A 12,412-nucleotide genomic window follows, 5' to 3' on the forward strand; every position below is an offset into this window, starting at 1 on the left:
GAATTCCTTATCCACACAAACAGCACAATACTTTGAAGACAACACGGGCACAGCGTCGACCCCACAGCTCGAATGGGACGCGTTCAAGGTGGTCATCAGGGGGCAATGCCTGGGCACACAGGCGCATTCCCGGCGACAGATAGAAAAAGATCTGAGGCGCTTGGAGACAGACCTAATGCAGGCGGAGAAGGAAGCGACTGAGGGCACACACGCCGGAATACTAGAGGCGCGAGCGGAACATGCCAAAATGATAGATAGATTGAAACACATCAACTACATGGCCCACTCGGCCCGCACGCACCACACAGGGGATAAGCCCGGCAAATTGTTGGCCTGGCTAATTCAACGCGAGGATAGGTCTACACCCATGACGGCGATACACTCTGCTGATGGCCCAGTAGTGTACACTCAGGTGAAAATTCATGAAGCCTTTGTGGCACACTACGGTGCACTATATAGATCGAGACTGCGGTCTCCGCAAGCGGAAATTGCCGCCTACCTAGATGAGATCACACTGCCCACCCTGACTGATAACCAGCAGGACGACCTGGGATCGCCGGTAACAGCGGATGAGCTACGTGAAGCCATCTTTGCCCTCTCAAATGGCAAGGCCCCGGGCCCGGATGGGCTACCGGCCGAATATTATAAAGCATGCTCCGATATCCTGATTCCAGAGCTCCTCCGGATATATTCAGTAGCGCTAGAAGACTCATCCTTGCCCAGGTCCATGAACGAGGCGACATTGGTGTCTCTCCTTAAACCTGGTAGAGATGGCACGCTCCTGGGCTCATACAGGCCTTTGGCACTTCTGAACACGGACTATAAGATCCTGGCGTCGACCCTAGCCCGACGGCTGGCTACCGTAGTGCCCGCCCTAGTGCATAACGACCAAAACGGCTTTGTGCCCGCCAGGTGCACCTCCCAAAATATAAGGAGGCTCTTCCGGGTACAGACATATGCAATGCAGGAATGGCCTAAATCGGGTTGTTTGGTATTAGACCTTGAAAAAGCGTTTGATTCGGTCGAATGGCCCTATTTACTGGAAGTGTTGCGTAAATTCGACCTGGGGGATGACTACGTTGAGCTGGTCGGGTTTCTATACAAGAGCCCCGAGGTGCGGGTCCGCACGGGCAAGCTGCTTTCCAATGCCATTAAAGTCCAACGAGGCACCAGGCAGGGCTGCCCGCTATCCCCGCTGCTCTTCTCGTTAGCAATAGAGCCCCTTGCTGAAATACTACGCAGCAGAGGCACGCACTGGGGCATTCCGCTGGCGGATGGCACACATGTGGTCTCACTATACGCAGATGACCTGCTCCTGTACATCAGAGACCTCTCCTGCCTACCACCGGAACTGTCGGACATTTTCCGATCCTTTGAGGTTATGTCGGGCCTAAAGGTCAACTGGGCCAAATCGGGGGCGTACTCGTTCGCTCCTGACGCCCCAGATCCCGAAATCAGAATTAATGGCGTGAGACTGCCGTGGCACCGCACCACGTTCAAATATCTGGGAATATATATATATATAGGACACCCCCAGACATTCTGGAGGGCAATTTGACGCGAGCCATCACGTCCGTAAGGTCTCAGATCGCCTTTTGGAAGACCCTCCCGCTCAACGTGCCCAGCAGGGTGACGCTGACGAAAATGATTGTACTGCCCAGACTCCTATATTACTTTGCTAATATCCCAGTGTACGTACCGGCCCGCACGTTCAAGGAACTGGAAATCCTGATCAGAGGCCTGATCTGGAACACTGGCCGACCCAGAGTGGCCCTGCGGAAAATGTATATATCCGTCGAAAATGGCGGCCTCGCAGTACCGAACCTGGAGCTCTATTACCTAGCCGCCCAACTACAATGGGTAACGGCCTGGCTATCTGGCAGGAACATGGCGGACACAGCCACGGACACAGACATACTATCCCCCCTACAGGTCCACACACTATTCCACCAATTGACGAAAACGAGGAAACAGGCGCAACTACATGTGGCGGTGGCCACACAATGCTATGCCAGGAGCCTACGGCTCACTAAAACAACCAAGCCATATGCCCCGGCGCTCCTGCTCCTGGGCACCCCCAGGGCCGCGACCGCGGTTACGGAGGCGGCGTTGGAGCACTGGACTCGCGCGGGAGTGGACACCATGGCGGACCTATACACCGATGGCGCCCTGATATCTTTTGCGACACTCTCAAACGACACGGGATTGCCAGTGCGACAGTTCTTGCAGCACGCTTCCATAATCATGGCATACACACAGCAATGGGGTAAGATCGCAGAGGAGCCTCCCACACACCAGCTTATACAATGCATACACGTAATGGGAAACGGCTCACACGTGGTTCACTGGTTAACTCAAGCGCTGCTAACACACACGCAACATACCTTACAGCCATTACGGGACAAATGGGCGGTTGACAGGGGGAAAGACTGGACAGACAAGGAATGGGCGATAATAACAGCGGCCCCCAAATTCATCCCACGCAACGCACGCTTTAAACTGATCCAGTTTTACATATTACACAGAGCATACCTCTCACCAGACAAAATTAATCAATACTTCCCGGGCGCTGCAGCAACTTGCCCGAGGTGCGCACTAGAGGGAGCGGACCTGCTGCACATGCTATGGCAATGTCCACGGATCCAAACATACTGGCAGATGGTGTTGCCGTTACTCAAGCGGAGCACAGCCATGCCAATTCCGCTCACATGGGAGGCATGCCTGTTGGGTCTCTACAAAAGGACCAAACATAATAAAGTCCCTTCCCGGTTTTGGGACCTAGGCCTACTTATGGCCAAGAGGCTCATAACCAAACATTGGAAACGAGCGGAACCGCCCTTAGAGGAACATTGGCGCACCTCCCTAGACAACTGGGCGAAAGCGGAGAGCATCACTCTTCACAACGAGGAAACAGCTGGACTGAGAAAGTTCCCAATCGCGACTCTATGGGACGAAATGCTAAACTCCTTCCATAGAGCATGCCAGACACAGGAAACCCCCTCGAATGATGCCTCCCCTAGGCAGGGCCGCGACACAGCGAGTGGAACAGACACTTTAGACCACGGCCCGACGCCCCCGACAGGATAGACAGCGAACCCCCAGCTCAAGCTGTTCTTGGGTCCGATGGCAGCATCTCCTCCTAACTAATATGACTGTACCCTCCTCAACCTGTCCACGCCTCGCACCTCCTGCGGAGTGATGCCCCACCCTCTCAGGCATAGATGAACAGTTATAGGCAAAATATGATGATACCTCAGAGCCCCTACTACCTCGACACGCTCCCACCATGACACACACTTCACGCCTCCAAGTTCATTACCTTATCCCCTTCAAAACTTCATTACAGTTGGACAATATGTGATATGATCCTGTAATAATGCAGACTGTGATGTAACACTTTACTATGTGATCCGCCCCGTGATAATTGCGCGCATCCTTGAGAGGTGTGTTAATGTATGATGTAAAAACAATATTTTCTTTCCTCCTGTGAACTAAATAAAAGATATATTTAAAAAAAAAAATGAGGGGCACCATGTTCAGGCTCAACTGATGAACTTTCTAAATGGGATGAAAAAAAGGGTAGCTGTGAAAAGTTGTGGTTGGAAATGTGGTGTGTAAATACCCAGTCGAACTGGACACAGGAAGCGAGCAAGCCGTATTTCTCCAGAGGTGTTCCGAAGGGCATCGAGATATTATACCTTCCAGAAGCGAGCAAGCCTTATTTTTCCAGAGGTGATCACAGGGCATGGAGATATTTTTCCTTCCTGAAACAAACATACAAATAGTGTATTTCTGAGCATACATTGTACCTGAATTTGCTAAAAAGCTGTAGTTCCTGAAAGGACACTCATGGATAAGACCAACATATTCAATGAGCGCCAAGCAACCTGGCCTTGATCAGGGGTGTTTGGGGTTTACCCTCCTCAAAACAAACTTGAGTCTCTGTCTGACTATTGTGCTCTTTTCAGCACAGTTTCTCTAAAAGTTGCCTAAGAAGCAATTGGTATTACAGGCAGTTAAAAATATACGGTATCAATTTGTTTTTAAAATGTGTATATCCTCTTCTTTGACTTCTACATTTCAGTTCCTTCCATTTTTCTGTCCTGTGCCTTTCAGGTAGATGGCCAGTCAAACATTATGACTGATAATCTACTTGGTAGAGACAGTTTGGAAAAATTTAAAGTTACACAGAACTCAATAATTCGAGCTGTAGAAGGCATAATTGGACAGACCTTGAACAGTCATATAGAAAAAAAGTACTTTCCAATAGCTTTAGTTCTACAGCACTGGCATCTTCCATAGATTCTCATGCTTGAATTATTCCCCATGTAGCGAGCTAGAATATTTGACCGTTGGAAGTTGTGGGTACTTGTCTCTGATTGATTGTAGTTTGGATCATTTATAATGAATGGATACGTTGCAGAGAGTCCATGAAATTTCAATGTTATTGGGTGCAAACATCACACTGCTGCTTTAATATTGTTCCTGTGGATTCACAGTCTGACAACATGGTCTAATTCAATCATGTGAATATATGAAAGTTCCAATGCTGGAGAAAGCAGAGTTACCACTACAAATCATTCGGGACTCAAACAGCAATAGCCATAATGTCATTAGAAACTATCCATATAATTCACAAAATACTTCCACCAGTCATGAAATAAAAGGATGAAAGAAAGAAAAACCAGCAGTAAGTATGTAAAGCGCAGCAAGAATTCCAATAATTTTAAGCCTGTGTGTTTCCGGGAATATATATTTGTTGCTATTAAATGTTAGTATTTATGTGGGGCAAATGCCCTAATTTATCCCAAAATTTTCATTACAAAAACACAATTTTCCCTACAATATTGAACTTTTATGTTTTTTAGTTAATATAAATTCGATGACAAACTATCAGTGTTTTATGACATGTAGACAATTCTGTCTTGCACATCACCGCAAAGGAGAGTTTATTACAGGTCATGTATTTCCACTATTAATATCTGTTGCAGCCTGCTGATATATTGCAGTTTGAGGAGGGTGGTCTAGATATGGACAAAATGACTACAAAGGTCACCATGCCCACATCTTCATGGACAGCACCTCCTTTAATGCAGGCTGGTGTACCCCAACTTGAAGGCAGGAATGGGATTTTTATGATTCGCATATCAGGGTTGCAATCTTAGCTACAGGCTGACCTTTAAATGAGGCCAAACGTAACCTGGCACCTTTTGATAAGGGATTGTGTGGCTCTGCCAAAGCACTGTGTACTACCATGGGGAGCAAAATAAAGTGATACCTTCTCCGTCCACTGAGTTGAATTGAACACCCCTACTAGGGCTCAGTAACCCACATTCTGAAAGTTACTAGTACTAAGACATGTCCTGCCCCAATCTATGCACGGCAAACACCAAGCCAACCCTGATACATCATATTTTGTGTGTTCACAGCTTCCTCCCAATGGCACACCTCAACTTCAAGACCACACGAGAACAGCCAGGTAGGTGATTTGTGACTGATGAAGTCTTGTGAAGTGCTTCTTTATAGAACAGTTTGTGGGTGCGGGCAGGATAGGTGGTATTCTCAGCCCCAGGTTTTCTGTTGCCATAACTTGAGCCTTGTTCTCGCCTTTGTTTTTTTGTTCTAAAATACAGCTATTCAGGTTTTGAGCACTTACTTACTCTTTTGTTATTTGGCACATACATATTTGCTATAAGAGCAAAGAAGTTCTCCACAAGACGAAAGGCTTGGAAAGGTCTGGTGACTGGATTTTTCCTGCGCTTATAAGTTGCAGCCTACTCTGAGATATGTATTGTCTTGTGGTATCTCCATTTTCTGCCTTTGATGATCTGATTGTGGAAATTTCCTAAGTCAGGAAACCATAAGGGAGCACAGGGAGACTACGGCTGTCTTACCTTGTGGGACTGGAACCAAAGTTATTTCAAAAAATGGGTAGGGCTCAGAGACCACAGTGGAGTAGCTAGGCTTACATCAATGAAAGCAGCAATCTAGCTTCAAATACCTCAGCATTACCAGGGCGCGACCTGGGGCCATCATTCAGTCCAAGACCAATAAATATTTGTGAGACTCGGAGGCCCCTCATCACATTCTTCAGGGAGGGCCATAATTTTGCATTATGCCACTGTGTTTCATAAAGGGTAGAAAGGATATGGTAGATTTGCAGTGCTTCCCCTGAAAATTTCCATTATAGCAGAGCACCCATGTCACATTGGTATCTGATAGTCAAACAGTGATACACAGACAAAGAAAATAATTAATCAAAACAATGAATCCTGTGGGTAGTGAACGCAAGAGCCAATGCAGCATTTTGAGCGAAAACCTGGACTGGATTCCATGAGCTAAAGTATAACCCAAGTTATAAATACAGTAGAAGATGACCACACAAAAAGGGCAAGTAAGCGATCTAAATAGACCAGAGTTTCCATACTAACATCACTAGAGAAAAGTTCCAAAGGGGTGGAAGTGAAATCTGGAGACCATGAAACCAGGAGGGACTGCTGAGTGCTAATCATACCCTGCATAACACTAACCAAGAAACTTAGAGGAGACTTGGAAGAAACAAAGAACAATCTTAAAACTAACGATTCTGGTTCACAAATGTTTTTTGAACAAGGGCGCATATTTTAGGGGCAAAAAAGCCCAATTACGCCTCAAAATTGCTCATGCGGGTTTGAGAATCTGTATGAGGGTAAATTTTCAAACAGCAAAATACACTTACAACAGTGGAAAACATGTCCAAAGGCAATAAATGTCCTCTCTTGGAAATTTAAGCTTGGAGATGGGAAAGGGACAGTTGTAGGTGCTGCTGTCTCAGTAACGGTCACTGAATACCCACAAGGTTTTGGGAATTCACAATATTTCCCACCCATGTACCACACTTAAAACCGTTCTTGTTAAAGGCAGGAGGCTTTCCAGGGTGTGAAAGAGAGGATTACATAACCAACCCCTGTGGAGAAAAACAGGATGATTTAGCAAACCCACATTTTCATATGATATACTTGTGTCGATTTTCCACCCAGTAAATTTTGTCCAGGAGTATCATGAGTATCTGATAGAGACATCTCGTCACAGATTCCTTACCTTTGAACCTCCTGGTGTCAGGCTGGATCCAGAAGATTTTGATAGCAGTACCCCTTGGCACCGATAGGTGGCATCGATCAACTCCGCGTGACGTTGCATGCGTTGGGTTCGTCGTCGACGCTGATGTTAGATCTTTTCTTTCTGCACCAGCTAGCGCAGATCCGTTAAAGGGAGCTTACCCCCTGTCAGTTTTTGGCAGACTTTTTGTTAAATCCATTTGGTGTGTAGGTCATGTCCAGTGAGAAGATCTCTGGGTTGAAGCCGTGCAGTGCCTGTCACCGCTCCATGTTGGTCACGGACCCCTATTAGGTGTGTCTCTGGTGCCTGGAGCCTGGCCATGACACAAAGTCGTGCTCCAATTGCTGGGCCATTGTGCCGAAGGCTTTGAGGGAGCAGTCCCTAAAGCCAAATACGCCCTGGCAGTCACCTTGTCGATCTTGCTCCCAGACTTGGTCGAGGGAAAGGTCCGAGCACTGCTCACGGAGAGGTCAAAGTCTTCTACCTCGAAATCGTCACAGTCAAGTAAGAAGCACCATGAAAAGCATAAGAAGTTGAAGCGTGCTTCGACTTCACCCCGTACATCGCACAACTAGATCGAGAAGCCTTGGCGTACGAGGCCTTGCTCCACAGAGCGGGTGCCTGGTTCGGCTCTGTGTTTCACTCCCTTTCTCTGTCCGAGAGCGACCCCACTCAATTTAAAAAAAATTATGACTGCATGTGTGCCATATTTGGGCGGCTTGAACCGGCTGGCGCACCTTCAGGCCCGCAGGCTCAGCTGAAGAAGATCCCATGAGTTCAGCGCCTCGGGCTTCGGCTCTGGTGCCACGGCCTTCTCTTCGAACCGGACAGGCTCCGGTCGTACCTCTGTGACCTTCCCCGGCTCTGCGTCCGATGTTGAGGCCCTTGGTGCCGTCGCCTCCCTGATCGTCATTCCAGATGACACAGAGCCGTTCGAGGGACCACTGATGCCGAGACCGGCGCTGACGTAGTCGTAAGGATCCATGCCGTTAAACCTGCTTTATTTGGAAGGGCTAAGCATGAATGATGAGGATTGGGAGGGGAAGCACAATCCCATAGAAATCCTGCAACCTAATCAAAACCTGGACTGGTATGAGGACCTGTGTGATGCCAGCCGCCTTGACACTTCTCCAGATTCTGGCATGCTCTCTCCCCCTACCCTGGCTATGGAGGAGGAAGCTTCTGTGTATCGGGTTGTGCACCGCCTAAATGTTAAATCCAATTTCAACTGTGCTCTTGGGTATCACTCCCCTCCTGGAGTGTATGTCAGACAACTTCTAGCTGCACACTTATTGCCTCATAAGTGTGTCACCCTAGGCACCAGTATATATTTGCTGGAACCTCCAGCGTAGTTTTACTTCAGCAATTCAATCTTCAATCGTTCTATAGAATATTTACTCCATATTCTTGTTAAGATCAAAATCCAAAATTATTTTATTCACTTTTCATTCTTTTCAAAATTCAAGACAATCCATGTTCCAATGCATTTCGGTGTTTGACCACACCTTCGTCAGGGAACGTCTACAATTTAAATAAACAAAACATTTTCTCAGTGCATGTACCATTACATTTGACATTTCTTACGTGCTGTGAATAAGGAATCAAGCTAATCCTATGGTTTAAGTTGGCGTCCGTATATTAAGTATAACCGTTATCAGTAACTGTATCAAGTTTTAAGTAAGTTTGTTAACACTCGGGGTTCACTACTTAGTTGCGCGCTAGTTACATTTAGCTGTGGGCTCTACCCCTACTGCTCCGAGAATAACGGCTGTCTCTCTGTGGTTATGCCCGCCATTCCTCACCTTGTTCGTAAAGTGAAATCAACTCGTTCTGCTCCCGCGGAGTCGTCCCGCTCCGCTCGAAGTTCAAATAATCTTCGCTCACTACGCGCTGGTTCGCGCATGCGCTGTATGTAGGTTAGACTTTTTTATCTGTTCTAGCTTTATTGTTCGCTACGCGATCACTGCTGTTATTTACTAATAGATCAATCTCAGGCTCGTGCGGGCCCATTGCTGCCTTATAATTAGGACTTGACAGATGTTCTTCTGAGCACCTGGTCCAAGCATGGCACAGAGGCTCCTGTAAATGGAACCATTGCTCGCCGCTACCGCCCTGCACCGGCCAACGCAACTTTCTTCTCCACCCTCCATTTTCCATTGCGTGTTCCCTTCTGCACCTCCAGACAGGGAATCCAAAAGGCTGGACAGCTTCGGTAAGAAGATCTTTTCTTCCACCAGCCTAGCACTGCTGTCGGTAAACACCTCTTCGGCCATTACTCCCATTCACTGTGGGATATGGTTGCGCAGGTGCTGGCCAGAGTCTCGGAGGAGGACTGGGCTTTCCTCTCCCAAGCTGTTACAGACGGGAGAAATGCAGTGAAATTTGCCATAGGATGTGGCCCTGGGCCTCTCTACTTCATTCCGGCCTGTGTCTGCTTTTCGCCCCTTTTGTGGGTATGGAAGGGACTTCCAACCACGCTAACCCAATTCCAGCCAGAGCACCCCGCAAGTACAACAGCCTCTGTGGGGTCGTGGATGCGGTTCACCCGGACCTCGCAGGTCAGGAGGCCTGAAGCCCGGTCAAGCCACGAACCCTTCATGCACCGCAAAACCTTCCTAGTCCATCCAATTGGTGCCAGGAAATGCCATGAGATATCACCTCGGAAAGGTGGGTGCTGCAAATAGTCCGAAGGGGCTACTCCCTCCCCTTTGAGACTATCCCTCCATGCTTCTAATTTACGATCGGCTGATGAAGGATTACCTTGCCTTACTCCGAGAAGAAGTTAAGACTCTCTTAGCCAAGGGAGCTATAGAGAGGGTTCCCCTGCCAGAAATAGTCTGTGATTGCTATTCCCGTTATTTTCAGGTTCCCAAGAAGGACGAAGGTGTTCACCCTATCCTCGACCTCAGGGCTCTGAACTACTTCCTCAAAAAGCACAAGTTCAAAAGGCTCATCCTTGCTCAGGTCTTTTTCTGCCCTGGACCTGGGAGTCTGGATGGTAGTGTTGAACTTGCAGGACACCTGTTTCCACATTGCCGTTCTGCCTGCCCATCGTTGCGGTTTGTGGTTTACGGTGAGCCATGAGCACTTTCAGTTTACTGTGCTCCCCTTTGGTCTCACCAGTATCCCTCAAGTGTTCACCAAGGTGACGGCGGTGGTTGCAGCCCATCTGCAGAGATCAGGGGTCTGAGTCTTCCCCTATCTCGATGACTGGTTGTTAAAGGCGGGCTCTTCTCAAGCAGTCGTCTCCCACCTTCATACTAGGGCGAACCTCCTGCGTTCGCTGGGGTTCACTATCAACATGCCGAAGTCACACCTGACTCTCTCTTAGACTCTTCCTTTCATCGGAGCAGTTCTGGACAATGTGCAGTTTTAGACTTATACCCCCCGAGCAACGAGTCCAGGATATTCTATGGTACTGATGTTTCAGCCTCTATCCTGAATTTCGGTGAGAATAACTCTGAGGCAGTTGGGCCTCATGGCCTCCTGCTTCCTACTAGTTGACCATGCCAGATGGCACATACAGGTTCTGCAGTGGGAACAGAAGTTCCAGTGGGCACAGCATTGGGGAAATATTACAGACCTAGTTCAGATATCGGAGGGAACCCAGAACAACCTGCGGTGGTAGATGACAAATTCTGTTCCCGCCCAGATTTTACAGTAGTGACGGATGCGTCCTTTATGGGATGGGGCGGCCATCTGGGAGAGGTGGAGCTCCGAGGACGCTGGTCTCCGGCAGAAGCAGTTGGAGCTTCAGGCGATCCGGTTGGCACCGACCGCCTTTTTACCATCCCTCAAAGGGAGGCTAGTTCAGGTGTTCACAGACACTACTGCCATGTGGTACTGCAAATAGCAGGGCGGACAAGGGTTGTGGACCCTCTGTCAAGAAGCCCTGCGTCTCTTGACTTGGCTGGAACAACAGGGCATTTCCCTGGTGGTTCAACATCTGGCCGGTTCTCTGAATGCCAGAGCAGACGAACTCCGCCACCGGTGCATTGCGGATCACCAGTGGCATCACCAGTGGCCCAGAACATCCCTCCTCTTCCGATAAGAGCCCCACTCAAACGTCCTCCAAAGGATCCTTCCGCGGAGGCTACAGAGGCAACAATGGTAAGGGAAGAGGTCGCAGCAACAATAACCGCAACTCCTCTACCACCAAACAGTGACTTCCCTGCACTTCCCCCTGATCAGAGAAATTATCCAGTAAGGTGTCTTTTAGCAGTGGGGAGAGTCTTGCTTAGATCTGTTCGCCTCCAAAGAGAATGCACAAGGTCAGCAGTTTTGCGCGTTGGAGTTTACAAGGTGTATCTCACTGTACTACACTTTTCGTCACAAGTGGAGCACAGGTCTCTTGCACGCCTTTCTGGCAATACCACTCCTGCCCAGAGTGCACAAGAAGATTAGGAGCGAATGGGCCCAAGTCATCCTTGTGGTTCCGGACTGGTCGCAGACAGTCTGGTATCCAGAGCTTCTGCACATGAGCATTTATCCTCCGGTCAGACTGCCCCTGCGGGGGGGGATCTTCTGATGCAGCTGCAGGGGAGAGTTCTCCAACCGAACCTGTCCTCCCTCCGCCTCCTTGCCGGGAGGTTGAGCGGCAACAGTTGACAGTTTTTCACCTTCCTGCCGAAGTCTGTGAACTTATTCTGACAGCCAGGTGTCCATCCATGGAGTCACGCCTGCCACTGGCAAAAAGTTTTGGAAACACTACACAGAACAGTATGCTGACCCTTTGTCTGCCCCTCTACCAAATGTTCTTCTTTTTATTCTATCCTTGGCCTTGCAGAACTCTGCCGGATTCCCCCTATCCCCATACCACCATTCGTTCAGGACCAGGAGAGGGGAGGCTTGGTAGTACGACAGGATATCGGAGGTTGCCAAGCCACCACAGTACGTCGACAAAAAACAAGTGCGCAGCGCAACCCGCACCGCGCCACCCGCCCAAAGGAATTGCCCCAGCGCCGAGTCAACCTGTAGGAACCAGTGGGGTGGAATCGGGTAGGGGTGGTTCTGTAGTTGGTATAGCAGTCGTGGAAGGGCCACCATCTTAAAGATGGCCAACCGACCATAAATAGTGAGGGGCATGCGAGACCACGTCTTCATCTCTGTCCGGACCCGATCCCAAACTGGCACCAGATTTCCCTCCCAGGAGACCGCAGACACCTCAGATAAAAACACTCCAAAATACTTAATACCCTCCACCGTCACCTGTAGTGTGGATGCCCAGATCCCCACCCCAGAGCGCTCCCCCAGCACCCAGAGGGTCGACTTGTGAGGATTCATGTATAGCCCAGAGGCTTCGCCAAATATCTGC

At 48.9% G+C, this 12,412-nt stretch overlaps 1 protein-coding gene across 1 annotated transcript in view; it reads left to right on the forward strand.

Moving 5' to 3' along the window:
• FBF1 (Fas binding factor 1) overlaps nt 1–12,412 on the forward strand; it is a 615,519-nt gene that overhangs the window by 375,740 nt on the left and 227,367 nt on the right. The window contains exon 18 of the mRNA XM_086930722.1: nt 5,430–5,479. Coding sequence (XP_086786848.1) covers nt 5,430–5,479 — 50 coding nt within the window. The remainder of the gene's footprint in view (nt 1–5,429; nt 5,480–12,412) is intronic.

This window comes from Lissotriton vulgaris, chromosome 7 (assembly GCF_964263255.1).
Source record: "Lissotriton vulgaris chromosome 7, aLisVul1.2, whole genome shotgun sequence".
NCBI lineage: Eukaryota > Metazoa > Chordata > Amphibia > Caudata > Salamandridae > Lissotriton > Lissotriton vulgaris.